At 44.3% G+C, this 27,567-nt stretch overlaps 1 protein-coding gene across 1 annotated transcript in view; it reads left to right on the forward strand.

Annotated features, from left to right (window-relative positions):
- The window catches only part of ATG2B (autophagy related 2B), a 131,134-nt gene that overhangs the window by 85,547 nt on the left and 18,020 nt on the right, over nt 1-27,567 (forward strand). The window contains exons 24-33 of the mRNA XM_040332169.1: nt 513-619; nt 1,938-2,030; nt 2,123-2,193; nt 12,882-12,949; nt 13,772-13,942; nt 14,505-14,646; nt 22,131-22,333; nt 24,390-24,619; nt 25,955-26,063; nt 27,096-27,290. Coding sequence (XP_040188103.1) covers nt 513-619; nt 1,938-2,030; nt 2,123-2,193; nt 12,882-12,949; nt 13,772-13,942; nt 14,505-14,646; nt 22,131-22,333; nt 24,390-24,619; nt 25,955-26,063; nt 27,096-27,290 — 1,389 coding nt within the window. The remainder of the gene's footprint in view (nt 1-512; nt 620-1,937; nt 2,031-2,122; nt 2,194-12,881; nt 12,950-13,771; nt 13,943-14,504; nt 14,647-22,130; nt 22,334-24,389; nt 24,620-25,954; nt 26,064-27,095; nt 27,291-27,567) is intronic.

The raw sequence follows: 27,567 nt of genomic DNA on the forward strand, positions 1-27,567 counted from the left end.
TCCAGTATTCTGACCGATGAGTACATTTTTGCTGATCTTCTTGTAGCCTTTACCTTTTTTTGTGTACATTTTTTTTTTTTCTCAGGCCACATTTCTCTTCCATGTGGTACCATTGCTTACAGCCTGAAATTGGAATGGGTCTTCTTTGTTAAAACGGAGTTCCACCGCAAGTTTTTTTTTTTTTTAAGTTTGCAGCTACAGACACTGTAGCTATTGCCTTTTAATAAGGGTACTTACCCGCAATATCGTTCCCCATCAGCTTCGGTGTCGGTGCCCTCATCATAACTAATGCGAGTTACGCGGTGCTTTATGAATGGCCCTGTGTATATATATTGTATGTACCTTGTTGCCGGAAGGAGACCTGCTGCAGTTCTATAACACATTTAATGATGCTTTAGAACTGCACGGCTTTTATATTTTATCGCACAGGTGCATTTTCTCTGGTGTTTTTACATATATGCATACATGTAGAAGAACTATTTTAACCATTTGTATTTTCCTTTTTATTATAGATATTACAATTTCTAAACATTACTGATGAGCCAGTTTTAGGCTACAACCCCCCAGCCTCTATAACCACTTTCCATGTTCACCTTTGGAGTTGTGCTCTTGATTACAGGTAAGAACATGTGTCATTTTGTTTCTTCACATCATGTTGTATGATCATGCCTTTTGTTATGTATATATGTTACAACACTTCACTTCTCTCTTTCTATTGGTGAATGTAATATTGTGAGCCCAGGTTCACACTGGGCTGCGGGATTGAAGCTGTGCGAGTTTAGCTGAATTCGCACAATTTCACTCCCGCAGGCAGTCCAGATTTCAGCCGCGATTACAGAGACATCTTTGCAGGTTTCTGCACAGATGTCAATGTAAATCACGTGCCGAAATCTCAGAAAGTAGTACAGAAACTACTTTTTTAAATCGCCGCAGATGCAGAGTCGCACCGAATAGGATGGTGTAATTGCCATCAAATGCCACAAATTTGACATTTTGACAATTTGTTTAATCGCACGTCAAAACGTAGCGGTGTGAACCAGGGCTAAATGATATTTGTCCCCATAGCTTTGTCTAGCAAGAAATCCAAACCCCCTCCCTGCAGTGGCTCATCAGCTTGGCTCCCCTTCCTTTTAGTGAATCAGCAGTGGCTTGGCAGCCATCTAATGTAAAAACTGAATAGGAGCTTGATTTGAGCTGCTGAGAAAATTACTTTAGTACTACTGCTGTAAGCTTAGAGGATGGACTACTCCATGGTGCCTTCAGCTACTGAGGTCATTGGGGGATTGTTGCAGAGATAATTTACTGCTTGTTAGGCATGTATAAATGTTTCACTGTTCATAGCCACACTTTTGCTTTAAAGTGGTTGTAAACGTAAAAGCTTCTCCCCCCAGCCCCCGATTAAAAACTTTCATGAGCCTGATCTTGATCCAGCGCTGTGCCCTTCTGCAGTGGCTCTTTTGCCTCTCTGTTCTCACAGGAGACTCAAATGCAGCATGAGTCATTGGCTTCTGCTGCTGTCAGTGAAAGCCTGTGAGCGGGGAGCAAGCCAAACCTCTCTGTGTGTGTCTATAGATGCACGCACCCCAGCTCGCGAGTGCCCCCCATAGCAAGCGGCATACTATGGGGTCACTCAGAGATGAGGAGGAGCCAAGAGCGCCTGCAGGGGACTCCAGAGGAGGAGGATCTGGGCCCCTTGGCAAAGCCGTTGCACAAAGCAGGTAAGTATAACATGTTTATTAAAAATATATAAAAATATGCTTTTACCAAATTAGCTTTTTAGAAATACACATAGAAATGTTGAGAGATAAATTGCATCTGCATGGTACTGCTTATGGATCCTCTCAACACAGCCATGTAGTATGCTACGGTTCTAGTATTTTGATACCTAAAGGCAGAGTTGTTCTGCACAAGAAGCTAAACAATGTCTTATTCCACAGACCTCTCTACCTGCCGATTAGAGCCCTGCTCACTGTGGAGACTTTCAGTATTTCCTGCAGCGTAGCGCTGGACAAATCTTCATCCAGTTTACGGTAATCATATCCCACCTTTTCCCACTTTACTGCAGAATTCCAGGAGACTATATATTATGTTTTTAATATTTAACTGTGTTCCTATGATTCAGGATTATCCTGGATGAAGCTGCGCTGCATTTATCGGACAAGTGCAATGCCGTGTCTGTCAATTTAAACCGGGGTAAGAGCACTAAATGTATTGGTCATTGAGTACACCGAGAAATTTTCACAGCGCTTCGCTTTTTCCACATTTTGCTATGTTACAGCCTTATTCCAAAATGAATTTTTTTTTTTTTTTTTTTTTTTCCACTTCAGACTCCGCTCACACTTGACGGCGAGACTTGCTCACGGTTAGACCGCCCTTAACGTCTCTCTAGTGGCTTCGCATCATGCGTGGATTTTTTTTTTTTTTTTTTTTTTTTTTTTTTTTTTAAACAGTTACAAATTTGTCATTTTTGAACCTTTAATTATACTTTTTACGTTTAACAAGTCTAACTACTTACTTAATGCGCTGACTTGACTAGCCCCTTTTTTTTTCTCCTTCTTTCTTCCTTCCCCCTTTTTTTTTTTTTTTTCCCCCCGCCCCCCCTAACCCCCCTCCCCCCCCCCGCCCCGGATCTGTGTGCCTTGCAGTCTTCTTTTTGTTTTCTCACCTATCCACTTCTGTCATTCCTTGAACAAATTTTTCCGAAAATTTAAAAACTTTCCATTTTTCCCACACCTCTTTATATCTATCCACTCCTCCTGTCTCTCCACAGGCCAGGTACTCCATCTCTTCTATGTATTCCACCCTTTCCATCAATTCTTTAATTGATGGCCTTTTTGGGTGTAGCCAGTTTTTTGGGATCAGGGCCTTTGCTGCATTTAGCAGCACTGGAACCAAAGTTATTGCGTATTGTTTTTTTGTTTTTTCAGTTCCATGAAATAGACAGGTCAGCGGGCTAAACGGGATCCTCTCCCCTGTTATTTTTTCGATATATTCCTGGACTTCTTTCCAATATTCCTGTATTCTCGGGCAATCCCACCATATGTGCATAGTTGTTCCTTTTTGCTTACAATTCCTCCAACAGAGCTCTGAGTTTTTTGGATGGATTTTATTCATTCTTGATGGGGTCAGGTGCCATCGAACCATGCACTTATAATTTGCTTCTATGGAAGTTATATCCGAGGCATAATTATAAACTGCACCTATCATTTGTGATTTGTCAATCCTTTTACCCAAATCGCTTTCCCATTTTTCTAGACAGGGCAGTGTTTCCTGGGTCTCGAGCTCCGTTAATATTCCATATGCTTTTGATATACCATGTGTCAGTGGCCCATCTATATTGCATATTTTTTCTATTGGGTTTAATGTTTTTTCTTCCCGAATCGGTTGTGGTAGTGTGCTGACAAAGTGATTTAACTGTAAATACTCCCATTCACTCATCCGTTGATCCCCTTCTCCCACTATTATATCTTGTCTTGCTTTTATTTTTCCCCGTGTGACAATATCTTTTAATTTTTTCTCACCCAATTGCTTTCCGAAACGTGTTCCATTGCCTGGTGGGAAGAAATTTGTGCCTGCTAATGGGATTAATGGAGAGTTATACTCCCATTTTTCCCGTCTAAATAAAGTGTCCCATATTTTAAAAACATTCTTTGTGATACTATGTGTGTTTGTGCCCAATTTCCTCGTCTTTGGTGGTATCCAAATGTTTCTGTTTAATTGTGCATTACTTATTTTATCTTCCATACGTGCCCATATTTTTTTGGTATGTGTGTTTGTCCATTCTACTAACCTGGCTATATTAACGGCGACATAGTATCTTTTTATGTCGGGGAGCCCCAACCCGCCTCCTTTTTTTTTCAAGCTCAGCTGTGTATAGCTTATTCTGGCCTTTTTACCTGCCCATATATATTTCAAGATTATTGTTTTAATTACCTTAAAGAAGCTTTGGGGTATCTTTATTGGGAGCATTTGAAGTTTATATGTTATCTTCGGTAGTATCATCATTTTAAACGCATTTATCTTACCTATCCAGGAGATGTGTTTTCTTGCGAGATTTTTCAGGTCTTGGTTAATGTCATTAATTAAGGGGACAAAGTTGGCTATGTAGAGTTTTTCAACTGTTGGTGTGATCTTTATTCCTAAATATGTAATAGCTTCCTTTTCCCATGTAAATGGGAAATCCTTCTGAAGCTCTTCTGCTTCTTTTTTTTCTATCCCCACATTTAGGATTACTGTTTTTATCGGGTTTATTTTAAAGTTGGAAAGTTCACCGTATCTTTTTATTTCCTTTATAACGTTAGGGAGGGAAACTCTAGGTTTAGTCAGGTATAGGAGTATGTCGTCTGCGTACGCCGCCACCTTGTGTTCATCGTCTCCCACTCTCACCCCCCCTATGTCCGGGTTTTCCCGGATTTTTGCTAACAGTGGTTCCAGTGCTATTACATATAGGAGGGGTGAGAGCGGGCACCCCTGTCTGGTTCCATTTTTCATTTCGAACGCAGACGACATACCCCCATTGACCTTCACCCTTGCCGTCGGGTGGCTATATAGGTTTTTTACCCATTTCAAAAACCTTGGTCCCAGACCTATATTTTGTAGCGTTTCCATCATAAACCCCCAGTCGACTCTGTCAAATGCTTTTTCAGCATCTAAAGACATGAGTACGACTGGGGGTTTCTTTTTTGGATCCTGTTGTAGTAACAGCAGGGTCCTTATGCTATTGTCTCTCCCTTCTCTGCCTGTTACAAAGCCTGCCTGATCTATATTTATTAATTCCGGCATTAAACTTTTTATCCTAGTTGCTAGTATTTTCGCATAAACCTTCAGATCTGCATTTAACAATGCTATTGGTCGGTAGTTAGAACACAACGTTCCATCTTTTCCTGTTTTAGGGATTATAGAAATACTTGCTAGCAGCGATTCTTTTCTTATTTCCTCTTCCTCTCCTATTTTATTAAAGTAATTACACATCTCTGGGACCAAAAGTTCTCTAAATTTTTTATAGTATTTAATCGGCAAGCCGTCGGGGCCTGGACTCTTACCACCCGGTGTTTCCTGGAGGGCTCTATAAATCTCTTCCTGAGTTACAGAGGCCTCCAGGGATTCCCTATCGTTTTGAGTTATTTTAGGTAAGTTCACTTCTTTTAAGTATTCCTTGATTTTCCTTATTCTAATATTTTGTTGCTCTTGAGTTTCGTTGATTCTTATTGAATATAATGTACTATAATAAGTCTGAAAAGCTTCCGCAATTTCAGATGTCTTGTATTTCATAAGGCCGTCTTGGTTTTTTATTTTTTCTATGTAATTTTTTATTTTTTTTTTCCCTTGATATTCTGGCTAGATATTTCCCTGGTTTGTTCCCCCATTTATACCTCTCTTTTCTGACATTTTTGAATATATTCCTTGTTTCTACCTTCATCAAGTCTCTGATCTGGGCCCTTTTTATCACTATTTCTTGATATACCTCGTTTTCTCCTCGCTCTTTATGCGTTTGTTCCAGTTCAAATAATTCAGATGTTAATTTTTTCATGTTTAATTTTCTTGTCTTTTTTTTCCCTGCTCCAATTGAGATTAATTTCCCTCTAATGTATGCCTTATGGGCCTCCCAAACAGTTGCCACCCTTACTTCAGGTGTATTATTAAGAGTGAAATATTGTTCCAAATCGATTTTTACTGTATTGTTTACCTCTGTGTCTTCTATGAGTTCTTCGTTTAAGTTCCACGTTCCTTTTCTTTGCTCTATCTCTTTGAATCTTATTTTCACTATTACCGGAGCGTGATCTGAGATTGTGGTTGCCCCTATTGATGTTTTAACTACGTCTTCCAGCGACTCATGGTCTACCATTATATAATCCAATCTTGAATATGTTCCGTGCACAGAAGAGTAATATGTATAGTCCTTTTTGTTTGGATATGTAATCCTCCAAGGATCTATTAAACAGTGACTGTGCATTTTTTTTCCTAATATTCTTAGCTGTTTAATATTTCGTCTCTGTGCTCCGGACATATTATCCAGGTGATAGTCCATTGAAAGATTGAGGTCTCCTGCTAAAATTACTTGACCTTGCTTAAAATCCATTAAAACGTTCAAGAGCCCCCTCAGATATTTATGAGGTTGTCTGTTTGGACAGTATATGTTTGCGAGCGTATATTTTTTCCCTTGGAGTACCCCTCTCAGAAACAGATAACGTCCATCTGGGTCAACTTTCCTATCTTCTACTGTAAAAGTGATGTTCTTCCCTATTCCTATAGCAACCCCCTTAGATCTCTTCTTTGGGGAGTCTCCGTAGTACCAAGTGGGGACTGCCCGAGAATACAGTCTAACATTAGAGTCCAAAGTTATATGTGTCTCTTGCAGAAAAACTATTTCAGCGGAGTACCTTTCTACCTCTCTTAATACCATATGCCTTTTTTCCGGGCAACTGAGACCTCTTACATTGTATGTTATAAAGTTTATATTTGTCATTTCTTTCTCTTTTTTTTTTTATCTTTCTCTGATAAGTATATTTTTTTCCGTTGCAAGACACACAGATCTAAGTCCCCTTTCCCCCCCCTCCTAATCTTCCCCTCCCCCCTCTCCCCCTTCCTCCCTTCTCCTCCCTCCCACCCTCCCCTCCAATCGTACTTTGCCCCATTGGTCTTCATGTAGGGCTTTCTCCCCCCTCCCCCTCCCCTTCTTTCTCCTGGTCGATCCTTGACCCTATGGTTGATTAGAGCTTTTTTCCCCCCTTTGGCGCTATTGGCGCTCTTTTGCTCCTCTGGCTAAGGTGGAATTCTATTTTAGCCCGGTCTCTTATCCCCCAATAATGGGAGACTGGTGTAAGAGCGCTCTCCGGGTCCCCCCTCTCCCCTATCCCTTGCTGATTGCTTACTGTATTAACCCCTCCCATCCCCGTCCCCCCACACGCCTCCCCCCCCCCAGCGGCCCAGATCTTCAATGATTTTTTGGTATTGGGATGCCCAAACTATTGCAAAATTCTGGTATTTCCTCAATAAACCTCAGTCTTGCCGAACTCCCGTTTTTCCTCCCTATTAAACATGCTGGGAATCCCCAATTATACTGAATGTCGTTTTCCTGCAGGATCCCCAACAGTGGTTTTAAGCTTCTTCTTCTTTTTAACGTCTCTTGGGACAGGTCTTGGTAGATTTGAATATTATGTTGATCGTATTCTAATGGCGACTTCCCTCTCAGATTTCTCCAAAGTTGATTTTTCTCCTCCCAGCTTTCAAATCGAACAATAATGTCTCTTGGATATTCCTGTGGTCTTTCTCTGGGTCGTCTTATCCTGTGCGCTCGTTCTATTCTTAAAGGGGCAGTTGTTTCTCTTTCTAATATTGGATTACAAATTTTCCTTATTATTTCTGGCAAGTCCTCAGCCTGTGTTGTTTCTGGAACTCCACGTATTCTAATATTCTTCCTTCTATCTTTATTTTCCTGATCTTCTAATTTGTACGCCTGTTCTCGTTGATTCATTTTTAGTGCTTTTATTTCCTCTTCTAGTTTTTTAACTGAGGTTACATTATGATCGACTTTTTTTTCCACTTCTTCAACTCTTTCCAATATGTGCCCCATATTTCTCTCCATTCTTTCCATTTGCGATTTGAGTGATCTTTCTAAAGCGGCGAACATTCCTTCCATTTCCATTTTTGTTGGTAGAAGTGTCATATCCTGCGTTTCCTCCTTATTGCCCAGATCTAGTTCAATTTCTCCATCCTGGTCGGTTGTAGTCTCTGCAAATGTTTCTGAGAGTGTTTCTAAATCTGCCGGTGTATTAGTAGCCCCCTTTTTCTTGTCCTTCTTCTTATCTTTATCTGCTTGGCCACCTCTACCAGTTAGTGGTTTTTCAATGGGCTGGCTATCTCCATTTGTCCCGTGTGTCACAAATTTACACATCGGGCCTGGGCTTTGGCTTAACCGGGGGACCTTTGGGGTTGCCCCACCTTTCGCTCCCTTTCCCCTTGTGGTCATCTTTCACCCCTCTTGGTCTTACAATAGTCTTATTTACCCGTGCTTCTTACCGTGCCCAAGATGCGACTACCAAAGATTTATAGACATTTTATAGTGATTCCGTTTTAAGCCTGAGGGGGCATGCCAGCCTATATGTACACCCTTTCTCTCTCTTTTTTTTTTTTTTTCCCTCCTTCCTTCTCTCCTCTTCCCCCTCCCTTCTCCTCCCTCTTCTGTCGCAGTATATAAAGAAAACGCACAGCAAAATAATACACAAAAAAAAAAAAAAAAAAAAAAAAAGGGGGGAGAGAAGAGGACAAACAGAAAAGAGCTCCAAATGGCTTTTCCTTTATATAAAGTTATAGGGCCGGCAGGGAAGTTCTGGGAATAGCAACCCCAGAGGATCCCGCCGGGTTTGTCACTCGAGTAAGCCACCTGCCGGCAAAGCACTTTTGTAGCTGAATTGAACTGCGTTTTTACCAAAACTTATCAGAGCATTCTCCTTATCTTAGTACTGTTCACTGCCAGGGCCTGGGTGCGTTTCCTACAAGGGGTTAAAGCTGTGAGCCATGCGGCTTTACATCCCACTGGCAGGCTTTCAAGCGTGTTCTCAAAAAATCTTGAATACCACACACATAAACTTCCAATATGCAATTCATCTGATAAAGTTGCCTATAGCATCTATGCGCGAGTGTCCACTGCTGCCTGTTTATGTACAGCCTGTCTGTAGCTTTCTTTAAAACTTTGATTTTTACTCTTAGGTACTTTTATTCAGCGTGCTCTCCCTTTTGATGTTTTCTTATGACACAGATTAAAGTTGCTATGATATTTCTGCCCTTACCATTGAGTTGGAGATATTCGGGGCACACAGATGCTGACCCCTCTTATTTTATACCAAAGTATAATATAAACTAAGAAAAACATCACAGTCTTCCCGTGGGGTTCCACGCATGTTCCACATGTATTCAAAAGAAATCTCACTGTGTCTTAATTAATTATCCCAATAGAAAAGGAAACATAGCAAGGGAGGGAGCCGCCAACAAACAATATGGTTACGCACACTGGGAGTAATCTTAATAAGCACATATCCCTTATGTCACTTATTACTTGTCTTCATTCCAGTCCCGTAAGAATTGTTAACTCCTCTATTGCAAATGTCCCATTAATATTTTTTTTCATTAGTTCCTGAAAAAGCGTTGTACTCACCACTCTGATGAATGCAGTGTACTCACCATTCTGTTAGTTTTCAAAAGACCAAATAGAAACTGCTGCAATTCGTTTCTGATCTTACCCTCCTGTTGGTAGTACTCGTGGGGCCAGTAACAGACACAATCTTCTCTCTTTTGGTTAGCTTAGGTTACTTGGGCTGCAAGGCTGCGAGGTGCTGGATCTCCCTCTCGTCAGCCTCCGCTCCCCGTGTGGGGACGGTGCTGGCACCCACACGCCACAGTCCGCCACAACACAGCGCAGCCGCCCGCACACTCCGCAAAACGGGGGGGGCTACAGAGCGCCACAAACCGCTCTGCTGTCACGGAGGGCTCGGGCCCCGACTCGCCTTGCTGCAGCCCCTCCCGCTCTGTACGTCGAGACGTCCCCGAGCGCAGTCCTCGCTATGCTACACGCCACCACCACTGCTCAGCTGGGAGAGCCGCACGTGCTGCGGGTATTGAGGATCTCAGGCAGACCTGACCGGGAAGAGGGGGGTGAAGTTTCGGCACAGGAACAGCATCTCCGAGCCGGGGGGGGGGGGGTGATCAAGCGGGGAGAGGGAGAGGTCCTAGCCCTTCACTTCGCATCACATCTCCAAAATCAGCGCAGGGTTGGAGAGCAAGGGCTCCCGTCTAGCTGCTCCTCCACTCCGACCGCACCATTCCAAGACTCCTCCCTTCATTTCCAAAATTCCAAAATGAATTAAATTCATTATTCTCTTCAAAATGCTACAAACAATACCCAATAATGACAAAGTGAAAGAAGTTTGTTTAAAATCTTTGCAAATTTATTACAGTAAAAAAAAAAGAAAAAAATCCCATGTACATAAGTATTAACAGCTTTTGCATAGTACTTTGTTGAAGCACCTTTGGCACCAATTACAGCCTCAAGTCTTTTTGAGTATGATGCTACAATCTTGGCACGCCATCAGGTTGGATGGGGAGCGCCGATGCACAGATCTCTCCAGAGATGTTAAATCGGGTTCAAGTCTGGACCACTTGTTTGTTAACTTGGCTGTGTGCTTAGGGTCGTCGTCCTGTTGGAAGATGAACCTTCACCCCAGTTTGAGGTCCACAGTGGTCTGGATCAGTTTTTTTTTATCAAGGATGTTTCTGTACATTGCTGTGTTCATCTTTCCCTCGATCCTGACTAGTCTCCCAGTTCTTGCCGCTGAAAAATATCCCCACAGCATGATGCTGCCATCACCACCATGCTTCACTGTAGGAATGATATTGGTCAGGTAAAGAGCGGTGCCTGGTTTCCTCCAGACATGTTGCTTGCAATTGAGGCCAAAGAGTCCAATCTTTGTTTCATCAGACCAGAGAATTTTGTTTCTCATGGTCTGAGAGTCCTTCAAGTGCCTTTTGGCAATCTCCAGGGCTGTCATGAGCCTTTTTACTGAGGCCTGATTAGTGGAATGCTGCAGAGATAGTTGTACTTCTGGAAGGTTCTCCTCTGTTCACAAAGAAACGCTGGAGCTCTGTCAGAGTGACCACCGAGTTCTTGGTCACCTCCCTGACTAAGGTCCTTCTCCGATCGCCCCGCTTTACAAAGAGTCCTAGTGGTTCCAAACTTTTTCCATTTACGGATGATGGAGGCCACTGTGCTCATTGGGACCTTCGATGCTGCAGAACCTTTTCTGTGCCCTTCCCCAGATCTGTGCCTCAATACAATCCTATATCAGAGGTCTACAGACAATCCTTGGACTTCATGGTTTGGTTTGTGCTCTGACATGCACTGTTAACTGTAGGACCTTATATAGACAGGTGTGTGCCTTTCCAAATCATGTCCAATCAACTGAATTTACCACAGGTGGACTCCAATCAAGTTGTAGAAACATCCCAAGGATGATCAGTGGAAACAGGATGCACCTGAGCTCAATGTTACATGGCAAAGGCTGTCAATATTTGTGTGCATGTGATTTTTTTTCGTTTTTTATTTTTAATAATTGTGCAAACTTCTTTCACGTTGTCATTATGGGGTATTGTTTGTAGAATTCCAAGGAAAATAATGAATTGATTCCATCTTGGAATACGGCTGTAAGGTAACAAAATGTGGAAAATGCTGTGAATACTTTCCGCATGCACTGTATATATTCATATGTATAAAAGCATTTTTATATTCTCAAAAGTTACATAAAATGACTTCTAGGTTTACTTTGCCTACAGTGAAAGAAAGCTGATATCAGTTTACCTGAATATTGAATGAAGGTCCAGTCAGACTTCAATAGCTGTGATAAAGTCAGAAAGTTCACACAGTTTACCTTTTTAAAGTGGTATCTATATTATATATTTTTTAATAGGGTAACATTTGTAGCAAGTACAGAAAATATCTATTGATCCTGCTGGAAATGCAGTGTCCTTGCCACTTCCTGTGAGCCGAGCTGCAAGCACAAACAATGTTATCATCCTTTTATAAACTCCTCCTCCCAATTCACCTCCTTCCCCATTCTTCCCTATGTATTTGGAATGAAGAGACCTGCTTGAAGTTCAGCCTTGGTGACAACCATGGCTTCTTCCATTGTGAGCAGAGGCGTAACTAGAACCTATAGGGCCCTGGTGCAAGAAAGCATGAAAGGCCTTCTGGCCCCTGACCGGTGCCCTTCCCACTGCCCCCGGGGCCCTTTACTCCATTGTGGGACCCTTTATTATGGTACCGCAGTGGGCCACCTTCCTGCTATCTTGGGGTCCCCCCACAGTGGCCAAACGCCAGAGCCCAGTCACAAGTGCGACCTTTGTAACCCTGGTAGTTCCGCCACTGGTGTCAGTAGTTTCTTATTTTTTTTTATTAATATGTTTATCCTTTCTTACATATATTTTTTTAGGACCCCCATTGGGGGCATTTGGTGAAATATTTTTGAGACAGAGAAAGGGACTGAGGACAGATTCATCAGCCCATTTCTCTGCAGCCTCAGCTGCAGAATGAATAAACTTGGATAGCTCTGTACAAAGTTTCCCGTTCATTCATAAACTGAGGCATAGTAAAGTGAGTAAACTCCGTTATGTCCCAGCTATGAATGAATAAAAGAAAAAAACAGTCGGTGGTACCGATCACTGACCCTATTCATTAGAACAAGGAAGGAGCCGGTAAATTATGCATGTACCGGCTCCTTCCCTGCGCTTCATCTGAACAGATCCCCCGCAGCAGCCGGTGGGAGGAAGAAAGCCAGCAGAGCAGCGAGTTGGGTGGGCCAGAGTAGCACAAAGGAACCCGGTAGAGCAGGATAGCGTTAGGGAGGCGACAAAAGTGGCATTGGGAGGAGCCAATGCCCTCCATTTCCCTCCTGCAGCTGCTGAATGTCTGCAGGAGGGAGAGGAGGAGAAGCGGGCATTCAGTGTCTCCATGGAGGGATCGGTTCCTCTACATGCCACCGCCCTCCTATCCAGGTGTACAGGGGGGCCGTGTGGACCCCCTGGGGCATAGGGCCGGTTCCCAATGTCGACCCCTGTACGTGAAGCTAAACTACAAGCAAACCATTCCTCTACCGGCTTTGTAGCACATTTGTTACTTGTTTTAGACGAAGTGAAGCTTCCTATATACTCGTAGTCTGTACTAATAGAAACAGGTAGTCATCTACGGCCAGAAAAACAACCTTTAAATCTCAAAGGAAGATATCTTCAGGATATTAATTTCTGGTCTTTTTTTTTTTTTATATCCATGTTTAATAAAATCAAGTTTCCACTTTGCACTTTGTAAAAAAATAAGTGCTTTCTGCTTATTGTAGATTATGTGCAAGTCCTGGATATGGGCCTTCTAGAACTGACCATACTGGCTGTGAAGTTTGGCGAAGAGGTAAAATATTGGGCATGTGATTTTCTTTTTTGTTCTGGAGGGAATTTTTACAAGCTGGCGCAGAGTTAATTAGGCACCTATGTGTACATCTTATTGCGTTATTAATTTGGAGTTATATATATTTTATATTTTTCTCTGAAATAGTGACCCATGTGTCTTGGTGTCTACAACACCTCTGCAACATTTTTATTGCTACCGGCTTTATTGTTTTGTACATCTTAAGGTTGTAAATATGGTGTTTTCTTTCTCACTTGAACCATGCAGCAGCTGCGCCCATTGCAATATTTTTCAGTGTAAGGCCTCCCTCACATGGGCGTATCTAACTGTACACCAAGTAGTCCTGCACAACTGTGCGATATGAATGCACGCAAGGGGCAAACACGGCCCTTTGCATGGATGTACGCTTAGATACACACCAACCAACAATTTTATTTTTTTTGTTATGAAATGACAATGAAAATCTACTTTTTATGCCTCGTATACACGACCAGTTTTCCCATCGGGAAAACTGCCATGACAGCTTTTGGCCGGGAAAACTGTCCGTGTGTGTGTGTGTTTCATAGCAGTTTTCCTGGCAATTTCCCTATGGGAAACACTGCAGTGGAGCATGCACACGGTCGGGATTCCCGGCCAAATTCCCCCCCGCAGTTTTCCAGCTCCTATTCCGTGTGGTCACCCTCTACATGTGTCACTGTAAATTTTGCAACTAATGTTATCAGTGCCAAGCATTTTTAGACTGAGACCTGGGGTGTTTTAGGTGAGAAGTTTGTTTTTACGAATGTAAGTCAGTAAATATCATACTGTTTTCCTGTTGCCTTTCAGTCCAAGCCACGCTTTGAGATGTATTGTTCTAGTGACGTGATCCATATCAGGACATGCTCAGACTCCTGTGCTGCGTTAATGAACCTTATACAGTACATCGCCAACTACGGGGATCTGTATCCTCCACCGCAAACACAGACCTCACCAGGACCCCACAAAACCGCCAGAAAGGTAGGGAGCAGAGAGAAACTGCATTCTGATGATAATCTGATCCTATGCCAACAATAATCAAATGAGAATTATGAATTTGTGGAATTTGACAAAAGAAACAAAATCCTTCCTCATTTGATAATAAATATAAATATATATATATATATATATATATATATATATATATATATATATATATATATATATATATATATATATATATATATATATATAGTGCCTTGCGAAAGTATTCGGCCCCCTTGAACTTTGCGACCTTTTGCCACATTTCAGGCTTCAAACATAAAGATATAAAACTGTAATTTTTTTTGAAGAATCAACAACAAGTGGGACACAATCATGAAGTGGAACGAAATGTATTGGATATTTTTTAAACTTTTTTAACAAATAAAAAACTGAAAAATTGGGCGTGCAAAATTATTCAGCCCCCAATGTTGACCTAAATGACTAATGATGATAAATAGAATCCACCTGTGTGTAATCAAGTCTCCGTATAAATGCACCACTAGTCTCAGGCTTAAAACTGTAATGTATTTATTTTTAAAATGCAGTTCTTGTGTTACAGAATGACCCCTGTGCAGCATCCAACTCTCGGGGCCCTCTGCTGGCCGAGGCCGAGCAGCAAATACTGCGCGATTTAATGATCGATGCCATGGAGGATATGGACATCGGTCAAGTTTCTGCACCAGTAAAACCCCAGCTAAATGGTACATGCATTTACATTTTACATTTACATTTTTTATTTTTTTATATATATTTTCATTTTTATTTGCAGTGCATCTGTAGCCACTGAACAAAATTATAAAAAATTTACAGGACGCGGTTAGGAAATGTAAGCATGCTGGGAATGCAAGTACCTGTGTTAATTTTAAAATTCGTTTTGGCAAGCTTGGGAAAGGATGTGGATCCCAGACTGCAGACAGGACATTGACTTTCTGTCTAGGTCAGGGGTAGGCAACCTCGGCACCCCAGCTGTGATAGAACTACAATTTGCATCCTGCCTCCGGGAATAATTTTTTTAGCGGTCAGTATTGTAATGCTTTGTGGGGTTTGTTCCACAGTAACACAACAGCTGGAGTGCTGAGGTTGCCCTAGCTCTGGTCTAGGTAGACTGCAATTCCTGCCCCCTCCCAGCACAAAGCCCTAACCCCCACAGTTCAGTAAAACAGCTTCTACTGGCCATTGTCATTCTGACATTGGGCTGTAAAATGGCAGGGGAGGGGCTTAGTGCTGACTTGGATAGAAAGGGTTCCACCCGGACCTGGGATCCAGGGTCTTTCCTAAGAATTTAGGAAGTTCTTTAACCCCTTCACGACGGCGCTATAGCCAAATGACGGCTACAGTGTGGCCACACTTTGCCAGGAAGCCCTTTTGTATGACGTCCTTCCATGGTTGTGCCCCCTGCGGCGTGCATCGGCAGTGACCTGTGAACACTGCGTCCAAAGGAAACAGGATTTGCCGGTTATCAGCAATCCCCTCACGCTGACAGTGCATGAGGTGAGAAAAGCCAAAAACCAGCAAATTCACACAGGGGACATCTGAACTGACAATCGCGGCACTGATTATCAGTGTCCAGATTATCAGTGCCCACCAGTGCTGCCAATCTGTACCCACCGGTGGTGCCACCTCATCAGCTCTCATCAGTGAAGGAGAAAAATGTACTAAGTTTTATAAAAGAAAAACAAAAAAATACTTTTTAAAAAAAATAACAAGACTTTTTCTTTCTCGTACATCACGGGACACAGAGCGACATATTCATTACTAGTGGGTTATATGGAGTACCTTCAGGTGATGGACACTGGCAATCTCAAACAGGAAGTGCCCCTCCCTATATAACCCCCTCCCATAGGAGGAGTACCTCAGTTTTTTCGCCAGTGTCTTAGGTGTTGGTGCACGTTGAGGCTGTGCCTGTAGTAGTCCTTGGGACCAGGGCCAGCTGACCGGATCCGTCCAAGGTGCTTCATAGCCAAAGTGGACGGTACCCGGGCCCCAATTCGTGGATGGGGTTTTGCCTATAATGCCTCTCCTTGGAGGGCTGGACCCTGGGTTCCAGGTCTGGTTTCTAACCTAGAGAATACCTGTTGCCAGTGGTGCTGTATAGGTCCAGGTTGTGGTGTTCTTTTAAGACCCCAGTCCCTGAAGGTCTATGACCATACCCACGGTGAAGGGTGAAGATTGGGCCTCTTGCAGAGCAATACCCTGCGGCGTGGAAAGGTAAGCAGGGGGCCTACGGAACTTGGTTTGTCAGTAGGCTTCCTACAGGGGATTCTTGGGCAGCCTATTTATGCCTCTGTGCATGGGCAAAGGAGAACCACAAAGTTTTCAAACGGGATGGCTCAAAACACCCAGGTATAGTTCCCCTGGCTGGGCTAGTAGGCTGCTGCTGCTTCTGTCACAAGGAGGGCCTTTTTTTGCGCATGGTGTTCCACAGAGAAGGAACCATACCATTAGGGAGACAGTTTAAAGCTTCCTTTTTACCTGTGTCTACTGCTCCAGCGTCTAAGGTCCTGGTGTCTCCTCTGCACATGGCTTCCTGCTTCCCCTAGCGGCGTTTGACGCGCGCGCGCGCTTTTACTTATCTGTGCGCTTGCGTGCGCGGTGACGCCGCGGGGAGGGGGCGGTTGACGCCGGACGGCTCCTCCCCCCTACACACAGGGAGGATAAATCCTGGAGGGCTGTTCAGTCTGTAAAGGCTGTGAGGGGACACGGAGCAGCGATGCTGGCTACAGCATAGGAAGGTTTGACAGAGCTTTCTGGCACAGTGACACCCGGTGGCAGTTGTGGGAAGTACACCTTACTAAGGAGCCTCTGGCTTAAAAGTTTGCATTCAAGCCTGTGTACTAAGCAGCGCCTTTGAACACTTAGGGTGCTCACCTAGCCCAGCATTAGGGGGTCAATACCAGACAAAAAAAAAAAAAAGAATTTTTTCTGGTTGAAGCCCTTGGGGCTCAGTATTGATTTTCCCTTTTTATAGGTTATGGGAGGTTTGGAGTCCCTCTAACATTACCCTATCCTATTGTTTCACATTTATTTGATTATATGTGTATTTTCTCCAGCTATTACAGTCAGTTGTATACTAGCGGAGTGCCTCAGAATTTGTATATTATGGCTCCTAAGGGTGCAGGTAGCGCTAAGAACGCTAAAATGGTTAAAAAACCAAAAGGTTCTCCATCGGGCTCTGAGGAGGCCCCTACTACTCCGGAATGCCCGGAAGTTGTTATCCGAATAGGTGAGCCATCAGGGTTGCTAGGTGCTATGGCTGGCCCTACTCAACCAGCTCCTTCCTATGTAACGGAAGAGATGTTAGCCTCCACCTTGGGTGGATTGGAAAGGAGGATGGCCGCTCTAATTACGGCATCTTTGGCAGGGAAGAAGCGGGTTAGATCCCCGTCTCCCAGGTCTGAGTCTCTGGAGGAGGATATCCTCTCCGACTGACGAATTGGAGGATCAAGGAGACCAGACAGAGGGAGGTCAGGATCACCTTGACCATTTAGGTTGTGAGGATTCTACAATAGAGGAACCTTTTTCAGCTTCTCACGCAGAAAGACTGTGGGTTCAGTCCCTAACGGATATGGTGCGGTTGGCTTTTAAGATACCTGTGCCTCAGCCTCTGGCCTCCGCGGTATCCTCATTGGGCTCCCTGAAAGCGCCCCAAGCCAATTTGGTATTCCCGGTACATCCTTTGTTAAAGGACCTGATTTTTCAGGACTGGGCTAAGCCAGACAGGTAACCCTTAGAGGAAGAGTTTTCAAAGAGATGGGCTGTCCCTACTGTGGACGCAGCCATCTCATGTGTGAACAGATCTTTAACTTGTCCTGTAGAAAACTTGCAGGTGTTTAAGGATCCGGTTGATAAACGCTTGGAAACATTACTTAAGGCCTCCTTTACTTCAGCAGGGGGCGATAGTTCAGCCCGCTGTGGCTGCTATTGGAGTGGCCCAAGCATTATCAGACAAGACTAAGCAAATGCTTAAACTTATCCCTGCCCAGCAGGCAGAGGAATTTTGGATATACCCAGGGCTATACGCTTTACGGTGGATGCGATCAAGGACTCCATCCAGCAGGCGTCACGTTTATCCTTATTTCTAATCCATATGAGAAGGCTCTTATGGTTGAAGAATTGGGAGGCTGAGCCCCCGTGCAAAAAAACTCCTGGTAGGGTTCCCTTCCATGGAGGACGTCTCTTCGGAGAAGACTTGGATAGATATATTCAGACTATATCAAGCGGCAAAAGCACTCTCTTGCCAGTCAAGAAGGCCCGAGGGCCCGCATTTAGGCGCCAGCCCTCCCCGGGGCAGGGGCCCTCTAATACCAAACAGTATCGACGGCCTCCTGCAAGATCAGGCATTAACAATAAGCCGCAGGGCCAAGCCACTGGGGGCAAGAAGCAGTGGTACCGCAAGCCTGCGAAGCCAGCCCCCAAGTCGGCCCTATGAAGGGGCGCCCCCACCCACGATGGTGGGGGGAAGGCTGCGTCTCTTTGCAGAGGTTTGGGAGGCCACCATTCCCGACTGCTGGGTACGGTCTTCCGTGACCACGGGCTACAAGCTAGAATTTCTAAAATTCCCTCCTCCTCATTACCAGGAGTCTTGAGTACCAGTCCGGGAACAGGGATTGTGGTTCTATTCCAACCTGTTTATCATCCCAAAGCCCAACGGCGATGTCAGGCCAATTTTGGACTTAAAGGGAGTAAATGCATATCTAAAGGTCCGCTCATTCCGGATGGAAACTATTCGGTCAGCTGTCGCCGTGCTCCAGAAGATGGCGTCCATAGACATAAAGGATGCTTACCTTCATATGCCAATTTTTCAGCCACATCAAGTATTTCTATGCTTCTCGTGGCTCAGCGTCATTTCCAATTTGTGGCGCTCCCCTTCGGGTTGACTACGGCCCCCCGGGTATTCACGAAGGTCCTAGCCCCAATCCTAGCCAATCTAAGGATCCAGGGGGTCACGGTCCTGGCTTACCTGGACGACCTCTTGGTCGTAGACCATTCGTCTCCTGGCCTGGAAAGAGCAGTGGCCCTCACGGTTCAGTACCTCGAGAGGTTCGGCTGGGTCCTAAATCGAGAAAAGTCAGCATTCCTGCCCACAAGGCAGCTGGATTATCTCGGCATGAGATTGGATACAGAACAACAGAGGGGTTTCTACCCCTATTAAAGGCCATCAAAGAGCTAATACAAATGGTTCTAAGCAAGAGAAGACCAACTGTTCGCCTATGTATGCGGCTACTAGGCAAGATGGTGGCCACATTCGAGGCGGTTCCGTACGCTCAGGGCCACACTCGCATCCTGCAGGCAGCCATCCTGTCAGCCTGGAGCAAGAGCCCTCAGGCCTTAGAAATTCCTTGGCCACTCTCACCAAGAGTGCGGCAAAGTCTAGCTTGGTGGGTAAACCCTCAGAATCCTGAAGGGAAAGACTTTCAGTCCTGTGACCTGGAAGATAGTAACCACAGACGCCAGCCTGATGGGCTGGGGAGCAATTTTGGATGGTTGCACTCGCCAGGGCTCTTGGGCAGCGGCAGAGAAGCAGTTGCCCATCAATATCTTGGAGCTCAGAGCTGCTCGACTAGCCCTCAGGGCTTGGATGTCCAAACTACAAGGGTTCCCGGTGAAAATACAATCGGACAATGCCACGGCGGTGGCATATATATAAATCACCAAGGGGGAACCAAGAGTCAAGCCGCTCAGAAAGAAGTGAGCTTGATTTCCTTGTGGGCAGAAGCCCATGTGCCCTGCATATCGGCTATATTCATTCCCGGAGTCGACAACCTACAGGCGGACTTCTTAAGTCGCCAGACTCTGTTGCCGGGGGAGTGGTCTCTGCATCCACAGGTCTTGCAGACACTCTGCCAGAAATGGGGAGTGCCGGACGTGGATATCATGGCATCGAGACTGAACAAGAAGCTAGACAGGTTCATGTCCCGCACAAGGGATCCCAGGGCCTGCGGAACCGATGCGTTAGTTTGCCCTTGGCATCAGTTCAAACTTCTTTATGCATTTTCCCCGCTCCAGTTACTACCCCGCCTGCTGCGCAGGATCAGGGTGGAGCACATACCAGTCTTCCTGGTAGCTCCAGCATGGCCCAGAAGGGCATGGTATTCACTAATCCTAAGGATGGTAGTGGGAGACCCTTGGACTCTTCCTCTACGGCCAGTACTGCTATCGCAAGGTCCGATCCTCCACCCTGCCTTACGGCATCTAGATTTGACGGCCTGGAAGCTGAATCCCTGATTCTCAGGGGTAGAGGTCTGTCTCAGAAAGTAATCTCTACCCTAATCAGAGCCAGGAAACCGGTCTCTAGGGTGATTTATTACAGGGTCTGGAAGGCCTATGTAGGCTGGTGTGAGTCCAAGTTATGGCTTTCTCGTAAGTTTACCATCGATAGAGTATTACGTTTTCTCCAGCTAGGAGTGGGTAGAGGACTGGCATTAAGCACAATCAAAGGACAGATTTCAGCTTTGTCAGTATGGTTTCAGCGGCCGCTGGCCACCCACTCGCTGGTTAAGACCTTCATTCAAGGGGTCTTACGTATTAATCCTCCAGTTAAATCCCCGCTTGTCCGTGGGATTTAAATCTTGTTCTGTCAAGTTTACAGAGACAACCTTTTGAGCCGTTGGCTGAAATTCCTTTGGTTTTACTGACAAGGAAGTTAGTATTTTTGGTCGCCATAGTTTCCGCCAGAAGAGTATGGGAACTGGCAGCCTTATCCTGTAAGGAACCATATCTTATTTTGCATAAGGACAAGGTCGTTCTCCGCCCTCATCCTTCCTTCCTACCAAAGGTTATATCCAGTTTTCATCTAAACCAGGATTTGGTATTGCCATCCTTCTTTCCTAAACCTACTTCCAGAAAGGAAGGGTTGCTGCATACCTTGGATATTGTCAGGGCCATGAAGGCCTATCTTAAAGCTACAGAGAAGATCCGGAAGACAGATGTGTTGTTCATTTTACCGGATGGGCCCAAGAAGGGGCAGGCAACTGCAAAATCCACCATCTCGAGGTGGATTAAACAGTTAATCACTCAGGCCCACGGCTTGAAGGGGTTGCCTCCTCCGTTATCATTAAAGGCTCATTCTACTAGGGCCATGGGCGCCTCCTGGGCAGCACACCACCAGATCTCTATGGCTCAAGTTTGCAAGGCGGCAACCTGGTCTTCTGTCCACACGTTTACAAGGTTCTACCAGTTGGACGTAAGAAGGAATACTGATGCAGCCTTTGGGCAGGCAGTGCTGCGGGCTGCAGTTTGAGACCCTCGGATTCCGGGGGCTCCCTTTTGAGTAAAATTTAAAATTTAAATTTATTTTTCTCAACCAAGTTGGATTTATTATGATTTGAGTATATCTCTAAATTAAATCCTTTTGTCTTGGGAAGATGTCTCCCTCCCCTCATTGTAAGCATTGCTTTGGGACATCCCACTAGTAATGAATATGTCGCTCTGTGTCCCGTGATGTACGAGAAAGAAAAAGGGATTTTTAATACAGCTTACCTGTAAAATCCTTTTCTTGGAGTACATCACGGGACACAGAGCTCCCACCCCTCTTATGGGGACCATTTTGGGAGGCATACTGCTTGCTACAAAACTGAGGTACTCCTCCTATGGGAGGGGGTTATATAGGGAGGGGCAGTTCCTGTTTGAGATTGCCAGTGTCCATCACCTGAAGGTACTCCATATAACCCACTAGTAATGAATATGTCGCTCTGTGTCCCGTGATGTACTCCAAGAAAATGATTTTACAGGTAAGCTGTATTAAAAATCCCTTTTTTCGTTTAGCAAAAAATAAAAAAAAACAGTGGTGATGAAATGCCACCAAAGGAAAGTTTTATCTGTTTAAAAAAAATAAAAATGATAAAAATTTTGCTTGGGTACAGTGTTGCATGACTACGCAATTTTCATTCAAAGTGCAACAGCTCTAAAAGCTGAAAATTGGTCAGGGCAGGAAAGGGGGTTAAAGTGCCCAGTAGGCAAGTGGTTAGTGTACAGGGTAAGGTGTTTGTTACAGTGCAAAGTGCAATAACCAATGGCAGCCTGTCGGCATCAACACTGACTACAATAAATACAAATATGGTCAGGTATTGTGAATTATTGCACTTCCACTTAGTCATTACACAAGGCACTGTTGTAGTGAAAATCTAAATTTTATTAGAGTGCACTCACCTGTTGTTGTTTTTTTTTTTTTTTTTAACATTTTAAGGTATTTCAGATGGCAAATTTGAATCTCAGGACCCTCCTTGCTCCGACCTATTCCTTTTTCCTGATGAAAGCGGTGCTGTATCTGAAGAGTCCAGTCCAACATTCATGATGGCTGCTCCCCATCTTATGGGTGACGCCATTCTAGATGGTCCCCTCGAGAGTGATGACTTCTGTATTTTGTATGCTCCAAAAACACCTGCTTTGGTAAGCTTCCTTAAGCCCTGTACACACGATTGGTCCATCCGATGAATACGGTCTGAAGGGCCGTTTTTATCGGTTAACCGATGAAGCTGACTGATGGTCAGTCGTGCCTACACACCAGCGGTTAAAAAAACGATCGTGTCAGAACGCGGTGACGTAAAACACAACGACGTGCTGAAAAAAAACGAAGTTCAATGCTTCCAAGCATGCGTCGACTTGATTCTGAGCATGTGTGGATTTTTAACCAATAGTCGTGCGTACTAACGATCATTTTTTTCTATCGGTTAGGAATTCATCGGTTAAATTTAAAACAAGTTGGCTTTTTTTTAACCGATGGATAAATAACCGATGGCGTCCACACACGATCGGTTTGGACCAATGAAAACGGTCCATCAGACTGTTATCATCGGTTTAACCGATCGTGTGTACGTGGCCTTACTGTCCACATTGCCACAAAAAATTCTATATCTTGTATGAAAATGCTTTATGTGCATTGGTGGGCAGTTATAGAAAATAAGGCCTCTGTATTGATGGTCAATGGAAGTGATAAAAGTCCCCGTCAGCAGGAATAGGAAAATCCTTCCCGGCTTTGGTGTCGGCAGAAGAATTAAAAGCCCTTCCTTAGCTTTGGTTTTGGCAGGCGTAATAAAAGCCACCCCCCCACACACACTCACAGCTTTGGTGTCGGTGGGAGCAGTGTCATCTTAAGAGCATTATAGGCCCCCGGGCAATACAGTGCACTGGGGCCCTGTCTACACAATCGCACACTAGAATTTACTGACAAAAATCATAACATTTACTGGCAGAACCACATTTTTTACTGCCATTGCAAAAAAAGTACCTAAAATTACAGTTTTCAGTGCCCGACAATGCAAATGTCAGTATTTAAACTATAAACATATAGCTAGTGCTATTAGAAATGTGTTTAAGTTAAACAAAAGTAAAAACAAAAAAAATGTCTTCATTGACATGAAGGTCAGGTTACTATAACCCAGCCAGCACAGAGTTTCCTCTTACATCAGCGTCTGCAGGATTCCCCCTTACAGTGAAAGGGAACTCTTATGTAAAGGGGAACTCTGCAGATCATGATCTAAGGGGGGAACTCCGATGTGGAGGGGGGCTATGGTGACCAGAGACAACCTTATATCAGAGTCCACTGCTTTCTCTTTCCCACTTACATCAGGGTCCGCAGACTGAGTTCCCCCTTGCATTGTAAGGGGGAATCCTGCAGACTCTGATGTGGGGGGTACTCTGGTGACCAGAGACCAGAGACCACCTTCCTTAGATTAAATACACTAAGGTAAGGGGGGTCACTAATATAGGAGGGGGAACCTTTATATCAGTGCCCCCTTACATTTTTGCATTCACTCCCCCCTTACATCAGCAACCCCCCCGCACTCGTGGAGGACCGGATCTTCTCTGTGATTTCCGCGAACTGGGCATGGGCAGTTCTAACCCATCACTCTTTTTACTGGGGTTGCTGGGCAGCCGGTGGGGCCCCCCAGGCAAGCGGGGCCCCCGGGCAACTTCCCAGCATGCCCAATGGAAAAGATGGCCCTGGGTGGGAGTAATAAAAGCCCACCCTCCCAACATTGATCTTCAGTGGTTATCTACCTCTGTACAGGTTTTATATATGTTTTGCTATGTGTCTATTAAGGTTTATATTAAAAAGCAAGAAAGCAAATAACCCTCTATTGCGTATTAATTTACTAAACAAAAATTCTGCACATACAAACATAACAATGACCCCAAACACACCTCCAAGACGACCAGCTGAGGGTAAAGGTGATGGACTGGCCAAGCATTTCTCCAGACCTAAACCCTATTGAGTATCTGTGGGACATCCTAAAATGGAAGGTGGAGGGGCCACCACACAAAATATTGACACTTTGGGCCCAATTTGGACATGTTGAAATTGTCATCCAGTTACTTTAAATATTGCAGACCAGAACTATTCATATATGATAATAATCCTTTTTTCTTCTTCTCCTCCTCCTCCTCTTCCTCCTCCTCTTCCTCTTCCTCTTCTTCTTCTTTTTGGTGTCTGGTATTATTTAAGAATAAGAACGAGGAGCCAAGCGTGAGAAAGCTGGTTGAAGATTCCATCACAATTAAAGAGAATTACTTCAGTTTACCGGATGGGAAGCCAGACACCAATAAGGCATCGGTACATTTCCCAGTTCCTGTAATGCGATATGTGGTTAAAGAGATCTCGCTTGTCTGGCACCTGTACGGGGGCAAAGATTTTGGAAGTTCTCATCCTTCTACTTCCCCGGCTAAGCACTATATGTGAGTATTTTATGTACAGTCCAGTCATTTTTTTTTAAGCCAAAGCAAAAGAAAAATGTAAGCCCTACTTCAAACTCCTTTGTTGCCTTGGCAGTATGTTTTGGGTCATTGTCATGCTGGAAGACCCATCCACGACAAATCTTCAGTGTTCTGGCTGAGGGAAGAAGGTTCTCATCCAAGATTTTACAATACATGGCCCCATCCATTGGCCGCTCAATACTGCAAAGTCAGAATGTACCTTTAGCAGAGAAACGGCCCCAAAGCATAATTTTTCCACTGCCGTGCTTGACTGTAGGGATGGTGTTATTGGGGTCATAGTCGTCATATTTCTTCCTCCGAACACGTTGAGTCGGATTAATGCCAAAGAGCTAAATTCCGGTCTCATCTGACCACAGCACTTTCTCTTAATCCTTCTCTGAATAATTTAGATGTTCATTGGCAAACTTCAGACGGGGCTGTACATGTGCCTTCTTGAGGAGGGGGACCTTACAGGCACTGCAGGATTTCAATCCATGACAGTGTATTGTTACCAATGGTTTGTTTGGTGACTGTGGTCCCAACTACCTTTAAGATCATTCACAAGCACCTCCCGTGTAGTTCTGGGCTGATCCTTCATTTTTCTCATGATCAAACTGACCACATGAGGTAAAATCTTGCATGAAGCTCCAGATCGAGGGCGATTGATGGTATTTTGTATTTCTTCCATTTTGCTCCAGCAGTTGTCTCCTTCTCACCAAGGTACTTTCTGATGGTCTTGTAGCCCATTCCAGCCGTGTGCAGGTCTACAATCTTGTCCCTGACATCCTTTGACAACTCTTTGGTCTTGCCCATAATGAGATTTGAATGGAAGAGATTCTGTGGACTGGTGTCTTTAATACACATAAGGAGTTGGACTAATCTGTGTACCACATGAGCACATACTGTGCCAGTCAGTATGAGCCAGAATTATCGTTGGTTGGTAGAGAATCAAATACAAAACCAAAGGAAATGTTTTTGGCTTGATTTATACTTTAAAGCAGAACAATATTCCATTCTGATTTAGGGATTTGATGTCTGCAAGCTCCCATGTTTGTGCTGACATCTTCTCTTGAGAATCTGCGGCCATCTTGATTGGCTGTCCCAGGATGACATAACGCATGTGCTTGGCAGTTCAGTCACCCCTATACATGGGCAGCTTGGTGTACACACAAAATAAGAATGTGAGCAGGAAGTTAAGAGACCTTTATTGCAGCAAATACCTAATATGCCAAGAACAACCTTGCTGACCGTTTTTATTAAAATAGATCCACTTTAAGGTAAATAGAGTGATCCTTAAAATGTTGTGCCTTCTTCAAGGAGTCCTCACAGCTCCCCTTCAAGTACACCCACCAGACGATCCAACAGCTTAATCAGAGGAGGCCGCGGAAGAAACCAGGACTTCCTAATGGAGATCCAGCTAACCAAGGTAAGGTTTTCATTTGAAGGCTTGGTGTCATTCACTTGGTGTCCACTATGATAAAGTGACTTTTCTTTCTACATGTATTATGTAGATCTTGTAGTTTAACTAAATATATGGTGAAGACCAGGGGCAGGTTAGGACTGTATAGGGTACTATATGGGCAGGTTAGGGCTGTATTAGGAACACAGTCCGTGTTCACCCGACCCCCCCATAGGGGAGAGCGGAGTAAAGACAGGGCAGTCCCTGCACAGTGTGCGGAGACCGCCCTGTCATACGACGGCTCAGCTGGGATCAACAGAGCAATCCCCGCTGAGCTTACAGAGGCGGATCATTACTGATCCACCCTGTGTGAAAGGGGCCTTAAACTGTTTTTTTTTTTTAAACTGTTACATTTATGGGTTTAAAGCAGAACTTTACCCATATCAACTTGATGAAAATAATGTTCTTTTAGCAAGGAACATACGTTCCACATTAATAATAATAATTCTACCAAAATTAGTGTGTTGTAAATTGCCCCCAGCATTGTTCCTGTTTCTTCTTGCTGGAGCCCCTGAGCAGCAGTAAATCTCTAGGCTGTCAGATCAGCCTCTACATTTTCAGCACAGTGCCAAAAATTAGAGAGCAACTGAGCAGAGTGAGACAGTTTATTTACTGATTTTTAAACGGTATAAGCACATATTTTTAATGTTTTGCATACCTTGCAAAAGGGGCAACCTGAAGTGATCTAGCAAGACCCAATTTATTCTCTCTCTCTCTCTCTCTCTCTCTCTCTCTCTCTCTCTCTCTCTCTCTCTCTCTCTCTCTCTCTCTCTCTCTCCCTCTCCCCCCCTCCCCCTCCCTCCCTCCTCCTCTCTCCCCCCCTTCCCCCCTCTCTATCGCGCGCTCTCTCTCTCTCTCTCTCTCTCTCTCTCTCTCGCGCTCTCTTCTCTCCCCCCTCCCTCTCTCCCCGCCCCTTCCCTCTCTCTCTCTCTCTCTCTCTCTCTCTCTCTGTTTATGCTACCCTCCATCCTGATAACTGTTCCACATCTCCATACACAGGTGAAATTCCAGCATGAAGTGTATCCCCAGGCTGATCCAGACACTGCCTCCGCTTTATCAGAACAGCTGGTGTCGCGTCAGGTTTTCATCGTCCAGGATTTGGAGATTAGAGACCGTTTGGCTACATCTCAGATGAATAAATTCCTTCATCTTTACAGCAGCAAGGAGATGCCACGGAAAGCCCATTCCAACATGGTAAGACGCAGCAGTTACTTTGTGAGACTTCAAGGTACTTGGTTGCCATTTCTTTCTTGTAGAACACCAAATCACTATTTTGTTTGGGACTTAAACTTGGCAATTTGGGAACTCCAGAAATTAATTTTAGTTCCCAAATGTCAGATTTTACATTTCTACTAGAGGTGCACTGAATGCAAGTTTTGATACCGAAAATGCAAGATGCACCGAAACCCTTGGATACAGCCTTAAATTATTATCAGGTCATAAATCCTATATCCTAAATAGCCCAAAACCA

The sequence above is a fragment of the Rana temporaria genome, chromosome 13, assembly GCF_905171775.1.
Source record: "Rana temporaria chromosome 13, aRanTem1.1, whole genome shotgun sequence".
Classification (NCBI taxonomy): domain Eukaryota; kingdom Metazoa; phylum Chordata; class Amphibia; order Anura; family Ranidae; genus Rana; species Rana temporaria.